The sequence below is a fragment of the Malaclemys terrapin genome, chromosome 4, assembly GCF_027887155.1.
Source record: "Malaclemys terrapin pileata isolate rMalTer1 chromosome 4, rMalTer1.hap1, whole genome shotgun sequence".
Taxonomy (NCBI): Eukaryota; Metazoa; Chordata; order Testudines; family Emydidae; genus Malaclemys; species Malaclemys terrapin.
In genome coordinates, this window is record NC_071508.1 from 81,080,347 (window position 1) to 81,104,396 (window position 24,050).

The 24,050-nt window shown below is 43.9% G+C and overlaps 1 protein-coding gene across 2 annotated transcripts in view; it reads right to left on the reverse strand.

Moving 5' to 3' along the window:
• Positions 1-24,050, reverse strand: part of AMBRA1 (autophagy and beclin 1 regulator 1) — a 196,217-nt gene that overhangs the window by 24,218 nt on the left and 147,949 nt on the right. For both annotated transcript variants that reach the window (XM_054026730.1, XM_054026728.1), the window contains exon 15: positions 18,860-18,999. In XM_054026730.1, coding sequence (XP_053882705.1) covers positions 18,860-18,999 — 140 coding nt within the window. The remainder of the gene's footprint in view (positions 1-18,859; positions 19,000-24,050) is intronic.

Consider the following 24,050-nt stretch of genomic DNA (forward strand, 5'->3'; position numbering starts at 1 on the left):
GGCTGAAACACTAGAACCTGCCTCCCTGGTACCCCACACAAAGCTCGCCCCAGCTCCCAGCTGTACTCCACACAATCAGCCTTTATCTCCTGCCTACGGAGAGGATGAGTAAGGGACCTAATTTCAGTGTAGTAATCATAGTGCTTGTTCCCATAAATAGCTGGACAGTACAGATTTATGTACGTGAGAGGTTTGGATCTCTCAGCAGCTGCCCAGATAGGGAAATACTGGCATCTATAATCCTGATTTCAATACAATTTAATTTCCTGTGCAAGAGATGGATCATGCGCAGAGAAAGAGAGAAATCCAAGGTCCTTCAACAAAGGCTCTTAAGCAAAGTAAGCAGTCATGGGTAAAAGGTAAGGTCCTCTCATGGATCAGTTAAAATACAAGAAACAATAGGTAGGAATAAATGGTCAGTTTTCAGAATGGAGAGAGGTAAATAATGATGTCCCCCAGGGATCTGTATTGGGATCTGGGAAAGGGGGTAAAAAGTGAGGTGGCAAAGTTTGCAGATGATACAAAATTATTCAAGATAGTTAAGTCCAAAGCAGACTGTGAAGAGCTACAACGGGATCTCACAAAACTGGGTGACTGGACAACAAAATGGCAGATGAAATTTCATGTTGATAAATGCAAAATAATGCATATTGGAAAAAATAATCCCAACTATACACCCAAAATGATGGGATCTAAATTAGCTGTTATCACTCAAGAGAGATCTTGAAGTCATGGATAGTTCTCTGGAAACATCTGCTCAATGTGCAGCAGCAGCCTTCTTCTTCTTAGCATATGCACAACGCGCCTCAGGTGGCAAATGACCAGGCTCCATCAACGAATTTGGTCTGCTGGTTGGATCATTACCTTCCCCGGTCCAAGCTGGGCACTGACAAGGAGAGCGACATGAACGCTGATCCATGAAGCTAACAGAATGTTAGGAACCACTAGGAAAGGAGTAGATACGAAGTCAGGAAATATCCTTGGTACACCCACACCTTGAATACTCTGTGCAGTTCTGGTTGCCCCATCTCAAAAAAGATATACACCTCTACCCCGATATAACACGAATTCAGATATAACGTGGTAAAGCAGTGCTCGGGGGGCAGAGGGGGCAGGGCTGCGCACTCCAGCGGATCAAAGCAAGTTCGATATAATGCAGTTTCACCTATAACACGGTAAGATTTTTTGGCTCCCGAGGACAGCGTTATATCGGGGTAGAAGTGTATTAAGAAATGGAAAGGCAGCAAAAAAATGATGAAGTGGCTGAAACAGTTTCCATTATGAGGAGAGATTACAAAGACTGGGACTTTTCAGCTTGGAAAAGAGATGACTAAGGGCGGATACGATAGAGGACTATATAATCATGAATGATGTAGAGAAAAAGTGTTATTTACCTCTTCAGATAACACGAGAGCCAGGGGTCACCCAGCAAAATTAACAGGCAACAGATTTAAAACAAACAAAAGAAGGTACTGCTTCACACAATGCACAGTCAACCTGTAAAACTCATTGCCAGGGGATGCTGCAATAGCCAAAAGTATAACTGGGTTAAAAAAAGAACTAGATAAGTTCATGGATGATAGGTCCATCAATGGCTATTAGCCAAGATGGTCAGGGATGTAACCCTATGCCCTGGGTGTCCTGAAGCTTTTGACTGCCAGATGCTGGAACTGGATGACAGGGGAAGGATCACTTGATGGTTGTCCTGTTCTGTTCATTCCCTCTGAAGCACGTGGCATTGGTCACTGCCGGAAGACATCATACTGGGCTAGATGAACAATGGGTCTGACCCAGTATAGCCGTTCTTATGGGAAATTGGGTGTGATGCAGACCTGAAGGGAATCAGGAACTGGGATTCCTGGAGTGGACGCGTTGGGCAGTAATTGCCTCCAACCAGGGGAAGAGATACCAGTTCAGACTGGGAATCACTGATATGGATTAGAGCTGTCAATTTAGCGCAGTTAACTCATGCAATTAACTCAAAAAAATTAACCGCAATTAAAAAAATTAATCGTGATTAATCACAGTTTTAATCTCACTGTTAAACAATAGAATACCAATTGAAATTTATTAAATATTTTGGATGTTTTTCTACATTTTCATATATATTGCATTCTGTGTTGTAATTGAAATTAAAGTGTATATTATTTTTATTACAAATATTTGCACTGTAAAAATAACAAAAATTGTATTTCTCAATTCACCTCATACAAGTACTGTAGTGCAATCTTTGTCATGAAATTTATAAATGTAAATTTGTTGTTACATAATTGTACTCAAAAACAAAACAATGTAAAACTTCAGAGCCTACAAGTCCACTCAGTTCTCCTTCTTGTTCAGCCAATCACTAAGACAAACAAACTTGTTTACATTTACAGGAGATAATGCTGCCCTCTTATTTACAATGTCACCAGAAAGTGAGAACAGGCATTTGCATGGCACTTTTGTAGCTGGTATTGCCAGGTCTTTACGTGCCAGATATGCTAAACATTCGTAGCCCCTTCATGCTTTGGCCACCATTCCAGAGGACGTGCTTCCATGGTGATGACGCTCGTTAAAAAATAATGCGTTAATTAAATTTGTGACTGAATTAGTCGGAGGAGAATTGTATGACCCCTGCTCAGTTTTATCCTCATTCTGCCATATATTTCATGTTATAGCAGTCTCCAATGATGACCCAGCACATGTTATTCATTTTAAGAACACATTCACTGCAGATTTGAAATAATGCAAAGAAGGTACAAATGTGATATTTCTAAAGATAGCTACAGCACTTGACCCAAGGTTTAAGACTCTGAAGTGCCTTCAAAAATCTGAGACAGATGAGGTGTGGAGCATGCTTTCAGAGCAACACTCCTATGCAGAAACTACAGAACATGAACCACCAAAAAAGAAAATCAACCTTCTGCTTGTAGCATCTGACTCAGATAATGAAAATGAACGTGTGTCGGTCTGCACTGCTTTGGATTATTATCAAGCAGAACGCGTCATCAGCATGATGCATATCCACTGGAATGGTTGTTGAAGCATGAAGGGACATATGAATCTTTAGTACATCTGGCACGTAAATATCTTGCTATGCCGTCTTCAACAGTTCTATGAGAATGTCTGTTCTCATTTTCAGGTGACATTGTAAACAAGAAGCGGGCAGCATTATTTCCTGCAAATGTAAACAAACGTGTTTGAGCGATTGGCTGAACAAGAAGTAGGACTGAGTGGACTTGCAGGCTCTAAAATTTTACATTGTTTTATTTTTGAATGTATTTTTTGTACATAATTCTACTTTTGTAAGTTCAACTTTCATGATAAAGAGATTGCACTACAGTACTTGTATTAGTTGAATTGAAAAATACTATTTATTTTGTTTTTCTACATTGCAGATACTCGTAATAAAAAATAAATATAAAGTGAGCACTGTACACTTTGTATTCTGTGTTGTAATTGAAATCAATATATTTGAAAATGTAGAAAACATCAAAAATATTTAAATAAATGGTATTCTATTATTGCTTAACAGTGCGATGAATCATCGCTTGACAGCCCTAATATGGATATATTTTTGGTACGAGTCCCTGTGGTGGAGCCCACATGGCTAACATGGGTACGAATTTTGGAGGCAACATAAGAGGATTTCTAACAAGGTAACTCATGTGGAAAGTGAGGTTTTCACTTTGAGATTTAAAATCCATTTGTATTTCAGTGACCATGCTAGCTCTGAAGTTTACCTGTTCACCCCAATTAGGGTTGCCAGGGGAAGGCCATCTTTTGGTTGACTGGGTAGCAGGTGCACTTGTTACAGTGCAAACTCCTACACTGCCAGCAGCTCCTTTTCCTCCAAATCCCACATCCCAAAGAACTCAACACGTTGGTGTAGTGCAGAAAAGGGCATCCTGCTGCTTTCCCTGAAGTGCAGAAACTCCAGTCTGATCACTATGTGGTTGAGTAGAAGGAACGCAGAGCCCAGTGCAGCCAGTAGCCCCATGCCTGCTTTAGGGAAGAGGCCAACTCAACTCATAACACGATTGACCCAGTAGTAACTGACTGCACAAACATGCAAGCTAAGAATATAAGTGGATTGGATTGGACTCTGTTCAAAACCATGACACTTGACTAAAGTCAGCATTATAAATCTGGAGGCATGGATGGCTGGTGACATTTTCTTGTCTTTTAGCAGGCATGGTATTACATGAGCCCCTTCTGCCCACCACTAGGCATCCAAACTCTCTCTTATCCAGTGGCTTGCAGGCATGGAGAAAGAAGCCAGCTTTGTCAACAAAGACTCTCATCAGTCAGTCTCTTTCCCAGGGCAGCATGGTCACTCTTCTTTAGCTAGGATGTTGCATCTGCCAGCAAGGCTATACGAAGGATCTCATTAAAGAGACAGACTTTAAAATCACACACAAGACACACAAGTGGAATGGTTCCAGCTGGTTTATTAGGTTACTGTGACTAAGACACAGGAGGTTTACAGGCCCCAAAATCTTTATGCAGCCTTAATCTCCTATAGGCAACGTATGATAGGTGTACTGGCTTATGATTGGCATGAAAGATACACTGTGAGAGGAAATGGACTGCAAGCGGAATTCATCTCTGAACTTCCTGGGATGAAGAATCTTAAGAACCAAACTTTTCTAGGGTTCCCAGCAATTACTGAAAATAGAGATTAAGTACTGGTATAGTGACAGACAAAGCGGGGAGTGTAGCATGCAAGAGTGCCAGCAAGGCTGTCTTGGAGCATGACTAGGAGTGCTCTGACTGGGAGAGTGCCTCATGCACAGCCTGTGGGACAGAGAAGCTACAGAGCAGAACCATGCTTTCCTCTATGCTGAGAACACAGGCAGAGGATTCTTTCTCTCATGGAGAGCCCCCATGACCTCACCATCTTCTTTTGCTTGTGGTGACTCTCCTTACAATCAAGAGGGTTAGGTGCAGCTCCCTCCAGAGCTCATCCATGCTATTCTAAGCATCAGACAGAAGGAAGTATTCTAGGGCCCCCAGAGAGTGACAAGGGCCCCTTCCTTTGGATTCCTGTCTCAGACATGCTGTCACTAGACTGCCAGCCACAGATAAACTACACCCCAGTTGGAGTGACACCCTGAGGCTTTAATTAAATGCAACAGTGAGAGTTGAGGCAATCAAGACAGGAAATTCTAAAGTTAAGTTTATTCCAATAATGACAGAGCTCTTGCACATCATGAATGTTTATGGAATAGTAATAGATTCATGGTATTAAACTCTTTGTTTACCTGCACCAGAAAAGGACAGAACAGAATATATCACCTACATGGATGGGGCTGAGGAAACACAGCAGAAGTAGTCTTTACTTAGGAAATTTCCTGAATTTTCACAGTCTGATGCCTCACCCGTAACAATACTCTAGTGCTGAGGAGCTTTTTTCATTTACCGTATATACTTGTTCATAAGCCGAATTTTTTTTAGTAGAAAAGGGAAGCACCAGAGAAGGGGGTCGGCTTCTGAACGGGCAGAGAGGGAGAGGTGGGACACAGCCCCCCCCCCCCAACAGAGGGAGCAAGGAGAGGCAGCACAGCCAGAAGGGAAGAGGTGGGGCTAGAGTCTCTCCGCTTCTGGCCACGCTGCTCTCCCCCCAGCCTCCGAAGCAGCTGCAGCTCCGGTGCTGGCAGGCTGCAGCCGTGCCGCTTGACCCTGCCCCCCCAGAGCAGGCTGTGGCTGTGCTGCCCGGCCTGGCTCACTGGAACACGCTGCAGCCATGCCGCCCGGCCCGCTGGAGCAGGCTGCGGCCGCGCTGCCTAACTGCCTAGCCTGCCGGAGCAGCTCCAGCTAGGCCAGAGACATCCAGAGATAAGGTGGGAAGGGATGGGATGGGGAGAGTGGGGCGGTCCCAGGCCAGGGTCATGTGGGGGAGGTCTCAGGGGTTACTCCCTGACTCCCAGCTTCTCCCCCCACAAAATTTCCCCACCAGTTGCTGTCCCGGCCCGTCAGGGTAAGCACATGGAGCACCAGGACACTTTGTTCACTTAGGTTTACCTCCGTGCCTGCAGGTGCTCGAGGTAAACAAACCATCTCGGCCCACCAGCCAAAGTTGATGGCCCGGGAGCCAAAGTTTGCTGACCCCTGAATTATAGGGTCGGCTTATGAACGCGTTATAAAATTTTTCCATTTTTACTTATTGGGGGTTGGGGGGTCGGCTTATGATCGAGTATATACGGTAATTCCCTCAGACCAACCCCCAAACCTCCCCTACACCAAAGTGAAGCTATTTAAGGTAAGGAGTTTATAAGCTCCACTGTCAATTTCTCTCCATGGAAGCTATCTGCAATGTGGAGTTTGTAAGTTCCTTGAACTAGACCTATTTGGTTTGAGATCTCCTTAAATCAAGCTTCATAAGAAGAATAAAGTGCTTAAACCACTCTAAGGACTTAGTGTGGCTTCAACTGGATCATGGACTTAAGACTAACACTGCTCAAGCTGCTTTGATCCCTTATGTTCTCTTAATAAGATGTTTATGTCCTGTCAGGCCTTATAGTGGCTTAAACTACTTATGATGCTTAAAATCTTTAGGGCAGTTCAAACTGCTTAAACCCTCTAAGAAATTAAACATCTTAAACTGCAATAAGGGCTTAGAGCCAAGTAAGCTGTTTAATCTACTTTAAACACTTACAATGGTTTAGCTGCAGTTAATGTATAATCAGTTCAAAGTAGGCTTGTTTTGTAGATCTTATGGAGGATTAATCAAGACAAATGGGGAAAACGGCTTCAATTGGGAGGAAGTTGCTTCTAAAGTTCTGAACATTTAAGGCTAGAAAGCATAACAAAAGCTTTCAGATAGCGCATTCTTGTGAGCATGCATGAAGCTGCCAAATCTTAAACATTCACCAGTTACAGAATCAAAATCTTGGCTTGCCTGAAGTCTCAGAGAGATCCACAAACCAAGACAAGTTTGATATATTTCTAGTCTCAGCAGCTTTGAAATTAGCTAAGTAAAAAAACTTCTAACTGGAATATACGGAGAATGAGGGGGAGTAGCAGCATATATTTTTTTCCTGTTTGAATAATGGAAAAAAAAAAATGCTCCACCAATTACTTTCCATAAAAGTTAATATTTAGATTGAGATCAAACATGGAACATTTCAATCCATAAGAATATCTGAAAGTTATGAACAACTGAAAGAGAGAGCAGGTAAAAGAGAAGCAGGAATTCAACCTTGGCTATTGTGGGATCTACCCAAGCTCACTACAATACTTTGATAAACCACTATAATCCCTCTGTCAAAAAAAAACAGCAGGTAAGGAACTGGGAAGATGGCTCCATAATGGACTGCATCAAAGTTCAGAAGATAAAAAAACTGTACTGCAAATGGTGGAGGAAGCAACCGAACAAGGACAGTCAGTTAAGGCTTGCAGGGAAAAGGTGAATGCTGCAACAAAGCAGAATGAGTTAGTGCTGTCAAATGGGGAAAATAAGGGGTTTTCTAAAATTATCAGGGATGAAACTAATGATGAGTCAAGTGAATGAGATCCTGAACTGTTTTTTGAAATTTGCATTCAAAAAAGAAAATCAATGGAAGTTTAAACCAATTAGGAGCAAGATAATTTCTAAAAAGTGTTCTTGACAAAAGGCAGGTAAGAGAACATTTGGAAAAAATGGAGCCCGTTTGAAAGACGACGTCATCCTTGGAGATTTCAACACTCACCACCAAGGCCACAGATACAAAAGCTCAAAAACTCATTTTCTCATTTGCCTCTGTAGGACTTTCACAGGTCATTTCTGGTCAAACCCGTACAGCTGGTCATAACCTGGACCTGATCTTTGGCCTGTCTAGTTCAAGAACATTGCAACCCAAGCCAGTGTCTGGGACAGACCATCACTTCATTAAGGCCATGGCCAAAGTTCTTCCAGCTCTCAGGCAACAAGACAGACCCACAATCCCAATTCAACCATGCAGACTCATGAACTCCAACACATTCCAAATGTCTTCTAAAGGACAACAGCGCCCCAACCAAACAATGACGAACCGAGGTCCTGGTGAATAATTTTCACTGGACTCAGCCATTGATAGGCTGGCCCCCAAAGGATCCTTCCTTCCCATCACTTCCAGAGAGCTCCTTGGTTTTCTAAACTCTGCACAGGATGAAGAGAGAGGAGTGGAAACCCAAGCCCTGATGCCAGTAAACAAAGCTGATTCAGACAGGATGAAACAATGAATTCCTCCAAGCCTATGCTGAGGCCATACTACAGGCCAAGAGAGCATTTCTATCAGTCCTCATGGAAGCTGCAAATTCCCACCCCCAGGAGCTATCCAGCATGATAAACCACTTTTCAATCCCGAGTGTCTAGAACGGAGCACCAAGTGCAGGGAAGAACTCTCATCCTACGTCGCTGAACAGATCACAAACTTTTGGGAAGCTCTCTCAAAAACATGGATCCTTTCTGCCTTTACCCACTGACTGCCAGCATGCCTCCATTCCCAGGGTTCACTGCGTTCACTCACCATCAAGTTCTGAATACCCTAAAGAAGTCTTGTCCCAAGTCCTGTGAATCCCACCCATGCCCTTCCAGGCTTGCAAAAGCGTCACGTGCAATGGGCATCACTCCTCTGAGGCACGGGCTGTTTCAGTCAGAAGGAATCTTTCTTTCCTCCTTCAAATACATAACCGTTCAACACCGAAGAAACCCACCTTGGATACATCAGTTCTAGCCAACTACTGATCAGTGTCAAACCCCACCCGTCTGAGCAAGCTCAGAGAAACTAGCCAAAGGCCTACTACAAACTCATCTAACAAATTAATATTCTAAACCCAGAACAATCTGGATTCAGGCCAGATCTGAAACTGTTTATTGGCACTGATTGATAATCTGCTCCTGGTCAGAGGGCAGACATCCATTCTCATTCACTTCTTTGACCTTGGCTTCTTTAACATAAATACATAGCAACATGTCTATTAAACAAAACAGAATCCTACCCAAACAAGAGATTCCACTGTATGTACCTCTCCCCCGGGGACAGAATGACACAGATGTTAGTCATGTCACTTTAATGCAGTAGTGAAAGACACTCGGATACTATAGTGAGGAGTATAGTATAAGAACCTACATGGAATAGAATAAAGTGGTTGTACAACGTGCACTCTAAGATGGTAAGAAAATTACCAGATCAACTTCCGTGCAACTGAGGACTATTTTTGACAAGTTACATAAAACTGGGGAGGTACCAGAAGACCACAGAAAACAAATGTAGCACTGATCTTCAAGGAGAGAAGGCCAATTTAATTTGGCAATTACTGTCTCTCCTCAGCCTAACCCCCTCCCTTCCTACCCCTATATAAAACAGACAGAATAATAATTAATTGAATTAAGGGAACAGAAGAATGAGCAATAAGCAATATTTTGGGGGTTAGAGAGAATTTCTTGCCAGATAAACCATTGCTTTTCTTGACTGAATTACAAAATTAGTGAATAAAAGGAAAGGTAGATGTGATATACTTGGATTTTAATGACTTATCGGATATGGTGTCTCACACAAATCTTACTCAACATATATTTCTACCAGCTTGGATACAAACACTGCCACCTGAACTGAAAACTGGCTGAAGAACTGCAAAAAGGTTACCGCAAAGGCCCAATGAGTTGATACACCAGATGCCATACATAAAGGTTTTAATATAAGGACAGAGAAAATAGCTATGAAATATTTTTAAATTACTTTTTTGATCTTTGACCTTTAACCTGGGTTAGGATTTTCTGATTTTTTTTTTGAAAGAAGAATTAAGTTTATGATTTATGGGGTCTATTCTAAATTAATAAAAAGCTTACTTAAACTTAATCTTTTACTTAAAATAATTATATTTTTATTCAACTGTTTGAATAGCACAATTCAATTAAAATCGGAATTTGATTTAATGAATTAAATTGATAATATGGAATAAAATTAACAATTGACTAAATTATTAAATATTGTGGATGAACACAATTAAGGCCTAAATTATGGAGTTAACATAACACAATTAATTTTTGTACATACTTAAGCCTGGAAAGTTAGGGAGGCATGGACGTAGTTTGGTTGCTAGCCTATAATACACTGACTCCTTCAAAGTGCATACTTACTGAACGACTTTTGCAGTTAACTAATTTTTTTTTATAATACCAAATGATTAACAACCATAACTTTCCTCTTGAGGCAGATTGTGTTACACAGCCCAGGGTGACCTGAGTGATTTCAGGTAGTATTTACTTTAGAGCAGTGGTTCCCAGACTTTAACAACCTGGGAACCCCTTTCACTAAAATGTCAAGTCTCATGAACCACCTCTTAAAATTAATATTTCCAGGGATTTTCTCCTTTACCGGAGTATAAATTATAAAAGCAGTGATCTTGGAAATACACAATTTGTTTTTATGACATGCTTATTACACACTATTATTAATTATTTATCATTACAGTATTTTGATTACATTATGAAAATGGCAACACTCTTCCAAGATCTCACTTTCGTATCTTGTATCACTTTGAATAAGCCTGTTATAAGACAAGGCTCCAATGTTTCATCAAGGAATACCAGATGTGAAACAGCATGAACGTATTTAAGAAGCCAACTCAAAGAGTTCCTCCTATACAAGCGTTCAGATCTTGAGCAATCCACACAAACAATCACGTTACAACAAAGCTTAAACTTGTTCTTCATAATCATTTTAAAAACAAGACTAGCAGCCTATTTAATTTTAAAAATCAGCAAAAAATATCCACCTCCCTTTCCACTTCTTATAAGGAGTTTTGAAGTTTAAATCCCCTCAGTGTGATAGATAGGCTTGCTTTGATCTGCTTAGCTCTTGGAAGTCCAGGGGCTCCGGGCTGCTGGCCCCGTGCTGCCCGGGGTCCCTAGGGACAGCTCTGTCCACCATTAGGGATTTTTTTCCTGAGAACCCCCTGTAACATTTCATGAACCCCCAGGGGTTCACGAACCCCAGTTTGGGAACCACTGCTTTAGAGGTATAATAAGCATGTACTTTTTCACAAGTAAATTACAAAAGGAGAAACATTATTTAAAAAGAAGATGGTTATTCAGAGAAAAAGACTGATTCTCTGGCTTGTTGGTTTTGGGAACTTCAGTGCCAAGGAACTGCACTTCAGACCACCAGGTGTGGTTGTTTTTGGTCTTAGTACCTTACACTGGCAGGTAAGTTTTCTCAGGCACTTGGCTGACACAGCCTGCAGTTGTCTTGGTCTCCTCTTTCCTTGGGGAAGGAGGGGCAGCAGCCCTTTTTGGTATGGGTAGTGGCCCAGAGGATTACATTTGCCTCCCTGCTTACCTGGATTTTTATGGTTGTGATTTCAGTTGGCTTCACCCAGTGGCACCTCCCCTGAGGTCTTCAAGCAAATCAGGGGATTACAAATCTTGCACCCTGATACATGGCTCAACCTGGGTTGAGAGGTTGGCCAGCTGAACGATTTTGGTAGTTTGAAAAGTACTGATTTACTGACATTTCTGTCACCAACCGCAACTGATGTTCTGGAGATGTGGCATCAGCAGATGACTGCACAGATGTGATTCTGGGCCCTCTCCTATGGGGTACCAATTACAGCAGTGGTTCTCAACTAGGGGTCCGGGGCCCCTGGGGGCCATGAGCAGGTTTCAGGGGGTCTGTCAAGCAGGGCCAGCATTAGACTCGCTTGGGCCCAGGGCAGAAAGCCAAAGTCCCACTGCATGGGCTGAAGCCCAGGGCTCTGAGCTGCACTGCTCGGGGCTGAAGCTGAAGCCTAAGCAATGTAGCTTTGCGGGGGCCCCTGTGGCATGGTGCCTCAGGCAACTGCCCTGCTTGCTACCCCCAATGCCAGCCCTGGCTTTTATATGCAGAAAAACAGTTGTTGTGACACAGGTGGGCCGTGAAGTTTTTATAGCATGTTGGGGGGTGGGGGGGGGGGGGGGGCTCAGAAAGAAAAAGGTTGAGAACCCCTGAGTTACAGGATACAAACGGTTTGTGGCCCTTTTGAGTTTTGCGCATGGGATACACATTTAGCAGAATTTTTTTTTAAACCTATTAGCTGGAGGCCTTTTTCATTACTTATACTTCCAATCATATTTCATCCTTTTAGCACTTTTAAAAATAAGGGGATTTTTACTGGTAAAGACTGGGAAACTAAGAGGTCTGTATAATCTAATGGGGTGAAAGGCTATTCCTGAGCAAAGGGCTGTCTTAAGCTATATTAATATCAACTTTACTTCACCGGAAGAAAAGCTAAAAGTTTGTCAAACAAGAAGTTGAACTTTATAAAACTATGCCCGCTCAGGTAGGCTGATTTACCTTATACAGACTAGACTGCTCAGATGTCCATATACTTCCGCAAATGAAATCCAGACACATGATCCAAGCTCCCTAGCAGCAAACTACTAGTGTCACATTAGTCAGTACTTTAGCATGTCGTGGGGGACAGAAGGAAGGAAGGAACCCATTCATATGCGACACACAGAGACAAGTGTTAAATAAACTGATACTCAAAACCAGCATGTGGCAGTGATACAAATGAGCTAAGCAGTGTTGTGAGGCCAGAGCTCTGTCCTTCTAAATGACATCTTTCAACTGACACCAGATCCAATCTCAACTCTCAGGAAGCATGATGTCAGAAGGGAGACACTGGTTCAAACCCAATACTCATTTTGCCACTGAGAGTATATCTACACTGGAATTAAGAACCAGCGGCTTGCCCTCGTCAGCTGAGTTGGGCTCACGGGGCTCCAGCTAAGGGACTGTTTAATTGCGGTGCAGACATTTGGGCTTGGGCTGGAGCCAGGGCTCTGGGACTCTGCAAGGGGGGAGGGTCCCAGAACTCAGGCTCCAGCCTGACCCCAAACATCTACACTGCAATTAAACAGTCCCTGAGCCTGTGAGCCCGAGTCAGCTGATCCGCTGAGGGTTTTTAATTGCAGTGTAGACATACCTTGAGATGCTGCTGTGTCCACAATGACTAGGTCTCAGAGCACAGCATGGAGCTCTCAGGAAACACGGGCTTCCATTGTCAATTTAAAAACAATTTAGTCGAATTTCCACTCGCAAAATGTCTGGGACCACAGGAACTCCTAACCTAAAAGGGACAGCCCCTGAGGGTATGTCTTCACTGCAGAGTTAATTTGAGCAGTGCCCCTAGCCCCCCTCCCATCCACACACAAAACCCTCTCACCTGAGTTTGGTGGTGCTTTCAATTTGGGCTAGCTGACACGGCTGGGGATATAGGTTTTCACTCAGGCTGGTAACCTGCCCACATTACAACCTTGACACAGGCGAAATCACTTAAGTGCAGATAGTTCTCCAATACTTTCCCACAATTCCCCTATGTGTCCAGATGGACAGACAAGTTCTCCCACAATACACTGGGAAAGAATCAGAGCATCTCATCTTACTGCAGCATAAAGAACCTGAAGATATTCCCACAGGAGTCCTCGCAACACACATGGGGAGTACAGCATCACGGATGACACGGTAACTTGGGCATGACTTTGCAGTGTGGCTGCTCAGAACCAGGTGCCAATCATAGAATCATAGAACTGGAAGGGACCTCAGGAGGTCATCTAGTCCAGTCCCATGCACTCATGGCAGGACTAATTATCTAGACAATCCCTGACAGGTGTTTGTCTAACCTGCTCTTAAAAATCTCCAATGATGGAGATTCCACAACCTCCCTAGGCAATGTATTGCAGTGCTTAACCATCTTGACAGTTAGGAAGTTTTTTCTAATGTCCAACCTAAACCTCCCTTGCTGCAATTTAAGCCCATTGCTTCTTATCCTATCCTCAGAGGTTAAGAAAAACAGTTTTTCTTCCTCCTCCTTGTAACAACCTTTTACATATTTGAAAACGGTTATCATGTCAACGATGACAATGTCATGTTAACTCAATCGCTTGAGTTAAGTCTGCAATAAAGATATACCCTGAGTGCCTGGGACAAGATACCATCTAACATACTTCAATTACACAGGAAGGAGAACACAGAAGCTTCTCTTTCCCTCTTCATTCACCCTGCAACCACTGAGGTTACTCTTAAAAGGCAAACTATGCATCAGGGCTTATGTTGCTGGGAGGCATCTCTGCTAATAACTGAACAGGCTGATAAATGGGATCAGCCAGCACAGAGACATGACGGATGTAGACAATGGGATAGATTGCCATCTCTCTGCCAGCACTAATAACTGGATGAAGGCATGCTGCGCCCATAGCTAGTTTAGATGATATGCAGTTCTCAAGAAGAAACTGGACTGGCACAGGCAAACAGTCTCAGTGATAAAGCATGGAAGCCTTGTATAGTGAAGTCAATTTTCACAGAACAGTTTCACAATAAAGAGAATTGCAATAAGTGCACAGCACAGCACTGAATTAATCTGGGACACTCTACCTACTTCCCTATAAGAGGATTCCACTGGAAAGTCTGTGTCTCAGAACCAAGACATACTGTATCTTCAGGTGGTATTTTAATTTTTTACCAGAAGGAACAGAAGGAATGATTCCTCAGCTCTGCCTGCACTGCACAGCTGGCCCTGGAAAAGGCCTTTGCAGCTCTTAGTTTTGGAATTACCTGTAGCCATGTTCAAAGCATGTTGAGGTTTTGGAATCAGTGTTTCCAAAAGATCTGGGCAGTAAGTCCCACCTGAACCTGTTCCTGGAGAGGGGAGATTGAGAATGGAAGAACACAGAGAATCGTGCTTAGCTTACCCTGCTGCACAGCCTTCTCCAGGAGAAGCCAAAGTGGGCATTGGGCAGCACAGCTGCCTCTGCCTGCCAGCTAGTGTTCACACACACAGGCTCTGGAAGGCCATGAATGTTTCATACGATGGGACTGCAGGTCATTTCTGATGAATGGAAAAGATCTTGATTGGACATGATGGGGTGGAAAGATTATGAGGAGCTGATATGGTGAGTGTCAACTGGGGGTTGGGACAACTACAGAAATGCCAGTGCTCCCCCTAGGGAAAGTTCCTCCTGCTGCACAGTAACACTGCTGATGGGTCTGGTCTCTACATTGCAATTAGACAGCCTCACTTGTTTAAACAGTGATTCCTGTTCTTACCTACACTGGAGGGCAGTCACCAGGAGTTTTCTCTGAGGACATTGCACTCTACATGGGCTAATAGCACTGCCTATATCTCCACTCTTATTCCCATCCACTCCTCCCTCATGCACCATACTCTGCCTGTTCCTCTGGGAATGCCTTTTTCATGCTACCCCCTTGAAGGAAATGTCTGCCTCTACCTGTGCCTTAAGTGTTCTCCCTCAAAACTCACTTTCCGCCAACCATCTCCCTATGAAGCATTCTAGTTCCACTGTGGTATCTGCTAATTTATGAACAAAACAGAGCAAAAACACTCACCTGCACCAAGAAATGAGAAATAAATTGCTTGTACCACCCGCTTTCTTTGCAAATGACTACCTCTAAAAGCTGGACTCCCTTCCCATTGTCTCCCCACTCACGATGAAAGACTGCGTGCACGTCTGTGGGGTCTATCTTAGATAGTAGGTCTCTGCCCCAAATGAACAGTCAGTCTTCCATCATCTGTTCAATACAGAGAGGACCAATGGTGCTGTGATAAATGAACAGGGGAGGGGTAGCTCCCTTTTATGGACACCCAGCCAGCCAGCTAGCTATAAAATCCCTCTTAGTAGCTGTTCTCTACTTGCTTTACCTGTAAAGCGTTAAGAGTCACTGCGATGCATAGGTAAAAGGAAATGAGTGGGCACCTGGCCAAAGAGCCAATGGGAAGGCTAGAACTTTTTGAAATTAAAACAAGACTCCCCTTTTGTCTGTTTGTTGTTGTTTTCCGGAGAGAGGGAACAGAGCAGCAATGCTGTAAGAAGCTTTGGGCCAGGTATGAAAAATCATCAGATCATACCTAGAAACTACTCATTTGAAACCCCAGATATGTAAGTAGATTAGGGAATGTCTAGGAAGACGTGATTAGGTTTCTCTCTTTTTTATTTCTTTATGGCTTGTGGACTCCTCTGTGCTAACCCCAGGTGCTTTAGTTTTGCTTGTAACCTTTAAACTGGACCTCAAGAAACTATTCTTATGCTTAATCCTTGTATTTGCTCTTTTTAAATCTAGCAATAGCCTGAGTTTCCAGGTGTATTTTCTTTCTTTTTGTTTTAATAAAATTTACTTTTTTTAAGAACAGAATTGGATTTTTGTGTCCTAAGAGGTTTGTGCATATGTTGTTTAATTAGCTGGTGGCAACAGCGGATTTCCTTTGTTTTCTTTCTCAGCTCTTCCCCGGGAGTGGAGGGGGGCTGGGGCTTGAGTGTACCCCACAGGAAGGAATTCCCAAGTGCGCTTTCCTGGTTCCTCAAAGGGGTTTTGCTCTTGGGTGGTGGTAGCATCTACCCATCCAAGGTCAGAGAAAAGCTGTAACCTTGGGAGTTTAATACAAGCCTGGAATGGCCAGTATTAATTTTTAGAATCCTTGCAGGCCCCACCTTCTGCACTCAAAGTGCCAGAGTGGGGAATCAGCCTTAACAGGTGCTATGTAAACAATTTATGCCTTTCCCTCTCACACATATGGAGACTGATCAGAGGCCACCCAGATCATTGCCCTTTTCCTCTCTGTCCAGGGGGTTCCTGTGCTGTTTAAAGCAGAATGTTTTCCATTTCATTCAACTTTGGACCAGATGCTGGGTAGGTAGGGCCAGATCCCAGTTGTGCTACTCGAAGTCGTTTGTCTCCTTGGCATACAATGGAGGGAATATTTGCAATTGGTGGGGGTTAGGATTAAAAATTGTAGGAGTACCCTTCCAAGCTGTGCCCACAAAATAAATCCCATCTACAAGATGCTACTAAAAGTAGATGTGCTCTCAGGGCACTACTGGGCTCCTTGGATTTTGTCTCATCCCCCTCCCCCCCAACCCAAATATAGTCAAATAAACTAGTTGGTTCCTCAGTTTGGCTTCCCTTCACTGGGGCTTGAAAGCTCCACTAGGTTTTGGTCTCCTTAAGTGGGGCTCAGATGCTCTGCTAAAATCCTTGGGTCTTTATTGACGGGGAGCTAAAAGTGGCAACTCTCCCCCAAGGCCACCCGCTTGTGGTTTCATTTATAGTCTATTGTGCAGATCTTCACAATATCATCTTCCCACTGCTTTCTTACTTGCTTTGATAGCAGTAAAATAGTTCAGAATGTTTGACATTTAAAGTATTATCGCTGGGCATGTGAGTCAGCACCCAGTGTAATGAATGGTGCAGTTCACATCTCTCAAAGCTATTGTCCTAGACTGTTGCAAACTCAGACTTTGCTACATTGGTTACACTGTCCACACTTGAGGTTCTCTCAGCAACCATAACCATAGACATTTTTCTTCTGTCTTGTCTACACGGGGGACATTGACCAGCATGGCTATTCTGGACTAATTCCACCAGGTAGATGGTCTACTCCAGAATAAAAACGAGACATCCTTGTGGCACCTTAGATACTAACCAATTTATTTGGGCATAAGCTTTCATGGGCTAAAACCCACTTCATCTGATGTATAGAGTGAAAAAACACAGTAAACAGTATATATATATTACAGCACATGAAAAGATGGGAGTTGTCTTACCAAGTGATTTTATTCTGGAATAATGACTCCACTTTGTTAGCACAGTACTTATTCCAGAATTAAATCACTTTCATTCCACAGTGGAGCCTCCATATGGGGAACTATTCCGGGGTAGTTTACTCCACAATAGCTAAACCAGTGAATCTCCCCATGTAGATAAGGCCTTAATGAAAGCTGAGATTCTGGAGAATCAGCAAGTAGTTTGAAAGAGGTGCTGGTATGTTGTACCACTGCATACTGGCTCAATTCAAGCTCTGGTTGCAGTTTCCCCTGTGGCTCTCTGCTGAATTAGTAATTATCAAAATAGTCTATATTTGCCCTAATTCAATGAGTTTTATGCTGACCATATAACACTTTACAAGTACCACATGCTCAATCGCATGCAGAGCAGAAGGAAATTGCTTCCATGCTCTAGTATTCCAATGAGCTCATCTGCTGCAGGATTACAGCTGCACCTTCTACAGAAAGAAAGAGAGCAACTTCACTCCCCAGGTATCTCAGCAAGTGAAACATAACCCCAAACAAGGGCACAGTTCAGTGCCAAAGGCAGCTCACCAACCGGAAATCACTAATGTAGAAATATATAAGAAGTGTCCTGCATTTCAAAAGGAGCTTCAAAGAACACGTGGACTTGCCAGTGGAGGAAGGGATCTCAGCCATAACATTTAGTTCCTAAGTCCCCTTGATGAACCTCTCATATCACAAGAGAAGTGTGTAAGCAGTCCACTACCAGGAACTCCTTTGCCTGTCATTATCTCTTCCTATGTTGTATAATTTCTAAATTAGATTGTGTCTACTTGCAAATCTATAAAGTGACATGCATACTTACGGTGCTGTATAAATAATAAATAGAACTGCCAGACTGGATCAGACCAGTGGCTTTTCATGCTAGAGCCACAACAATTCACTGAATTGTTCTAACAGCCCATACAAAATGTTCTGGTTAATATAATCTCACATTGAATATTCCTGGCAGATTCAAAGATGTTTGGGCATATATGAGCACTAGAGCATCTGGAAGGATTGTGAAGACTATAGCAAGCAGAAATAAGATATGTGAGATATCCCGTCCCCACTCTGCCTCACAGGTTTCATCATCAGGGCAGAAACACTGTTACTTTAATTTTCAAAGACCGAAGTAAACTTTACAACTGCTCAAACAAACAAAAAACAAACAAACAAACAAAAAAACACCAGAGTCAGACTCCTTGCCCCCTAACACAGCCCTACGTGAGGAGAAGCCACCCTGGCCTGATTCCCCATAAAAAGCAGAATGGATAAGGTTTCTCTCAGGTTCTAAGCCATGCCACTTACTCTGGTCGGCAAATCACCAGGTCCCCCTTGTTAGTGCCATATGCCAATCCCAGGCCTGGCTCAGGTAGCCAGCGAGCAGAGTTTATGCTGACATGTCTCCTCTGGTCAGCAGGCATCGGGTACAGGACGTTGAAAACTCTCTGAAAAAAGTCACAGAAATGGATTATTTGAAAGAGCAATAAAAAAATCAGGGTTGCAAGGAGGCTCAAACACTTGAATTCCCTGTGGCAGCACAGCTGGGCAGGGAGGTTAGTCACTTATTTACAGGCTGTTCCAAGAAACAACTAACCTGTCAGGGAGAGTAAGCATCTGATAGAAACATATACATACATCCACAAATGTTTAACAGAGCGCTCAGCAGATAGCTGTGGAGCAGGACAGCTGCTCCATCATCAGATCTTCACTTGGATAGTGGGCTACACAGCTGCAGAGTCCCTTCACTGACACTAATTAATAAGAAAGCTGGGAGCTGATGGTATATTCACATCAAGCTGGACAGCAGCACAACTTGGAATTTTCTGGCCCTTTATTAGCCCCACTTCCCGTCTTCATGCTCTCACCGTCACACAACTAGGGGAACTGTGTCAGCCAGGAAATGTACAGGCTTCCACCAGCAATGGCCCAACAGCTACATGCATGGCTTAGCTATTAAACAAACCTGAGCCCCATCTACAAATGATATGGGATCTAATCCATGTTAATTGTTTCCTGAATTGCCTTTAGCAACTGGTTAACTTCCCCCTTCCAGGCTGCAGAGCGTTGAAGGAAATGCTGAGTCCAGAGTTTACCGAGGAGACGCACAAGCACAGAAGTGACATACACCCTCTGAATTAAGTTTGCCTCCCACCACAGTCCCCTTCACCAAATTAATTTTGTTCCCTTAGCAAGGCCCTAAGCTATGGCTTGCTCCATACCAAGCACCAGCTGCCTCTGCTTCCCAATCTCACTTGAGCCCAATACTGCAGGGCATAAACTTGTGCTAATCTCATAGAATCATAGAATCACAGAATATCAGGATTGGAAGGGACCTCAGGAGGTCATCTAGTCCAACCCCCTGCTCAAAGCAGGACCAATTCCCAACTAAATCATCCCAGCCAGGGATTTGTCAAGCCTGACCTTAAAAACCTCTACGGAAGGACACTCCATCCCTCAACTTTAAGTCATAACAGCTCCGCAGAAGCCTGCAAACTCCATCTGCATTCTCAATCTCCTATGGGCCAGGATTTTACATGCCAACCACACTCCACATAGTCAGGAAATTTGGTAAACTTAGAAGAGGTTGAGACTATAAAACCAGGGTGGGAGAAATGGAAAAGAGCAGCAATGTGCTGGTTTGGCCATTGGGGTAAGTGGGGGAAGCTGCTTCAGAACACTGGGCCATCCAGGGCAGATTCCAGTAGGGGGCTCTCAGCATCAGGGCTTCAGACAGAGGACCAAGAAGTACTTTAAAAAAAGACGACTCATTAAGGAGGCTAAGGAGGGTTATGCAGGAAGCAAGTTAAAATGCTGACCTGGAGCAATCGTAAGTGACATGCCAATTGTCTAGACTTTCCTCTCAAGAGGTCTGGGGTCTAATCTGCTCTGAGTCAGAAGTGAAATGTGTGTTCCCATTAGAATCACTAGTCAATTTTAGCTCATCAAAACCTCTACATAAGTTTGGCCAAACTGGCCAATCTTTGTTCAGAAGAGGCCCAACAGCCTGCTTGGTGGTGGGCCACAGGAGATGGGGAATACTGGCTGCAACAGTATGGGAGTGCTGCAGGTTAGCACTGTGGTGCATTGTCACAGTTGTGGAGACCTAGGCCTGGAATAGCAGCAGTTTGGGATCCAGGGGCAGCATGGTCAGTTGACTAAGTCCCTGGACTGGGACCCAGGAGATGTGGGTTCTACTCCAGTGCTACCACTGACCTGCTGTGAGATGCTGGCCATGTCACTTTACGTCTCTGTGGCTCCATTTCTTCTCCCACCCGTGTCTATTTAGACTGTAAGCTCTTCGAGGCAGGGACTATTTTAGTACGCGTTTAAAGAATGCCTAGGTGCTGGGGACCCTATCCTGGCAACTGTCAGACAAATAAATAGATCAGCAGAGTTATGTGACACATTATTTCTAGCTACAGGCAACTTTCAGTCTCTCCTCAGAAAGGATTGTGAATAGCAAATGAGACCTTTAGGATTTCTCTGAAAGATAGAGGCCAGTCACTATCTTTGCCCTTGGTGTCACTTGGAAGTCAGTGGTGTTCACAGAAGCTCAGTGTCAGAGTGGAAAGAACAGGTCCCTGGTGTTTTGTTAAGTGTACCTCTATCCTGATATAACGCGACCCGATATAACATGAATTCGGATATAACGTGGTAAAGCAGCGCTCCGGGGGGGGGGGGGGGGGGGGGGGGGGGGGGGGGGGGGGAAGAGATCAAAACATGGTCAATATAATGCGGTTTCACCTATAATGCAGTAAGACTTTTTGGATCCCAAGGACAGCGTTACATCGGGGTAGAGGTGTACTTTCCACAACCCCCCCCCTCACCCCCCCTCTTCTAGAATGGCCATCCCGTTTGACTAGCTAGCAAAAAAATCCACACGCACACTGGTAGCACCCGTTGCCATGGAGACTGTGGTGCACTCTCCGAAATGGGGATTGTGGATTTTGATGGATTGGGGAGGAGAAAGTGGCTTATAACAGCAAAGAGCATTACATTTGGAAAACGATAAACATTTGAAATGTCACAGAAAAGCCACAAGGGGATTCTGTTGCACACCTATTTTTCCACAAATCACAGAGTAAACAGTCTCCCTCTCTTCCTAAAGAGCTGCCTTCTCCCGAGAAATCACTGTTGGTGAAACTGGTTTTCTGAACTAGCCTCTGACTGTCATCAAAGGAATGGAACCCATTTGTTCAGCTGCGGCCCTGCACACTCAGTGATCGGGCGCTTGGAGGCCCATGGCTAGTTAACTACAGTTTGAAGTCCAGGTGTCTCTCAGTAAGGGGCACCCAGTGGAACATGATGGCAAGTGCCCAGCTCTGCCATGCTGTGAAACTGATAGCTAAAGACGGAATCTCAAAAGGTAAGAACAGTTGGAAATTCTCCCTAGCGACACCTGCTTCGTTCAACCCACTTGTCCATTCATTTCTAAATAGCCAGTAGCTCCAAAGAGTTCCCCTCCCCTGCTGCTTCCCACATCCTTCACTAATGGGACAATGCCATGCAGTTTTAAGAGGTGATGACATCCATGCGTGTGGTAATTAACAGATACAAGGAGAGAGAGAACAGCTGCACTGGCATAATCACCACTCGCAGCAGTAACCAGGCCCCAGCTAATCAGTCTGATGTAGTCATACAGATGAGCTGTTGCAACCGTATCCATTAATAAGACCTTCCACCCACACACAAAGAGAACACCAGAGCCCTTTCACATGCGCAGGTGGCCTGGCCCAGAGGACACTCAGAAAGCTACCAGGCACACCTTTCTCCCCTAAACAAGGACCAGATCCTGTTTCTGTCTGTCTCACTGCAACACTAACCATCTTCTGAAAAGCTAATGAAATACTTCAACCAGACAAGCATGCCAGCTAGAAAATTCACTAGGGAGGGCCCGACACCAACCTCTGGGAAAGGTGCTTTTCCAGCTCTATACTTGTAGGTACAGAATTCGTAAGATCAGAGAAGCCACTTAATGTTCACTCGTCTCCACTTCAGCCAAAGGGTTATGGGACCAGCTGTACTTTCCCCACATATTCCAGATTTGGAGGGGTGAGAACTTCGTTTAACTTGGGCACCAGTTTCACCTATGCAATTGCAATGACATTTCCAGCAGGAATGGCACATTTTCAAGTTCTACCACCTACTGGCCAGCAGAGTGTGTCATTTATTACCACATTCAAGCCCACTCTAGTATAATTGGGTTACTGACTCAACATTCCATGACCAGGGATATTCCTAAGCCCGGACACCTCATTATCTCAGTAAGTTACCCACTGTCCACTCCATGTTTCTCTTGTTATTAAACCAGTGTCTGGGTATGAGATCCTGAAGAATTTTGATTCCAGTGCTGGGAAATTTCAGAAAATGGGAGTCTGGGAAGCTGCTGAGCAAATCCTTAAGAGCATGTCTCTGAGGCCTTGAACCCAACAGGTGATGCAAAAGTAACATACAATTTCCCTCTACATGACAACCCAGGAAAAGGGGCATGATACAGTCAGTCAGAAAATGCCTTTTCATCAAGTAAGAGATGTGCTTCCAGAAAACTTTTACTGTGGGCAGGTCACTGAATCTCAGGGATATGTGAAAGACTCTGAACCCAAGGAACCAGAGGAAGAGGGGGTGTCACCGAATCCAGGAATGTCAAAAGGGAAAGTGATTTTCTCTAGACACATCCCAGCAGTATCTAGCTAAGTTCTTATAGCATCATACATGAACGGTATCAAAGGAAAGCAATTTCTGCTAAAGAGAGGATAATACACACGACCCTTTCCATTTTACATCCCTGCATCTGAAGGGTGGGAAGAGACTCAGCTGAGTCATTTGTTACTGTGCTTTCACATTTTCAGATGTCTCACAAAGATTATCTTTCAAGCAGCCACTTACAACTTGGGTGCAGGTTGGGGGAGAATATCTATTTTGTTCTCCTTGAACATAGAAGCTGTGTGCATATAAAAATCATTCACAAAAAAAAAAAAAAACAGGCACCCCCCCCCCCATCACCCCACAGCCACCTTCGAGGCTAATCAAGGAGCATCTCTGCAGAACGATTTGTCCAGGACACAGGGATTTGAGGAGGGAGGGGTATTAAGCTGGAGGGAAATGGGTGAACAGAGGTCCAATACCCAGAAATGTTCTGCATACGTTACGCTGGAGAACATGAAGGCTGCCAAACTCTGCTGCTGCTCGCCCTCCATCTCAGCAGTGCTGGAGCATCAGCACTGTGGCACCTGTCATATCCAATGTTTGGGTATTAAGCGAAATATTTATTTATGGCAGGAAGCCAGGAAAGGCTTCATGATGATCAGCAGCCTCAAGGAATCTTTCCTGATGATTCCTTCCAAGCTATCAAGCTGCTGTACATGGGTGGGCTTGAGAGCGCTTAGGGCACAGTGTGCACACAGAATTATGGTGCTAATTTGGTCTCACTCCAGGGGATGGGGACTTTTTATTTTTCTTCAAACAGCTACCTCTGCAAAGTGTTACTTATCCACCT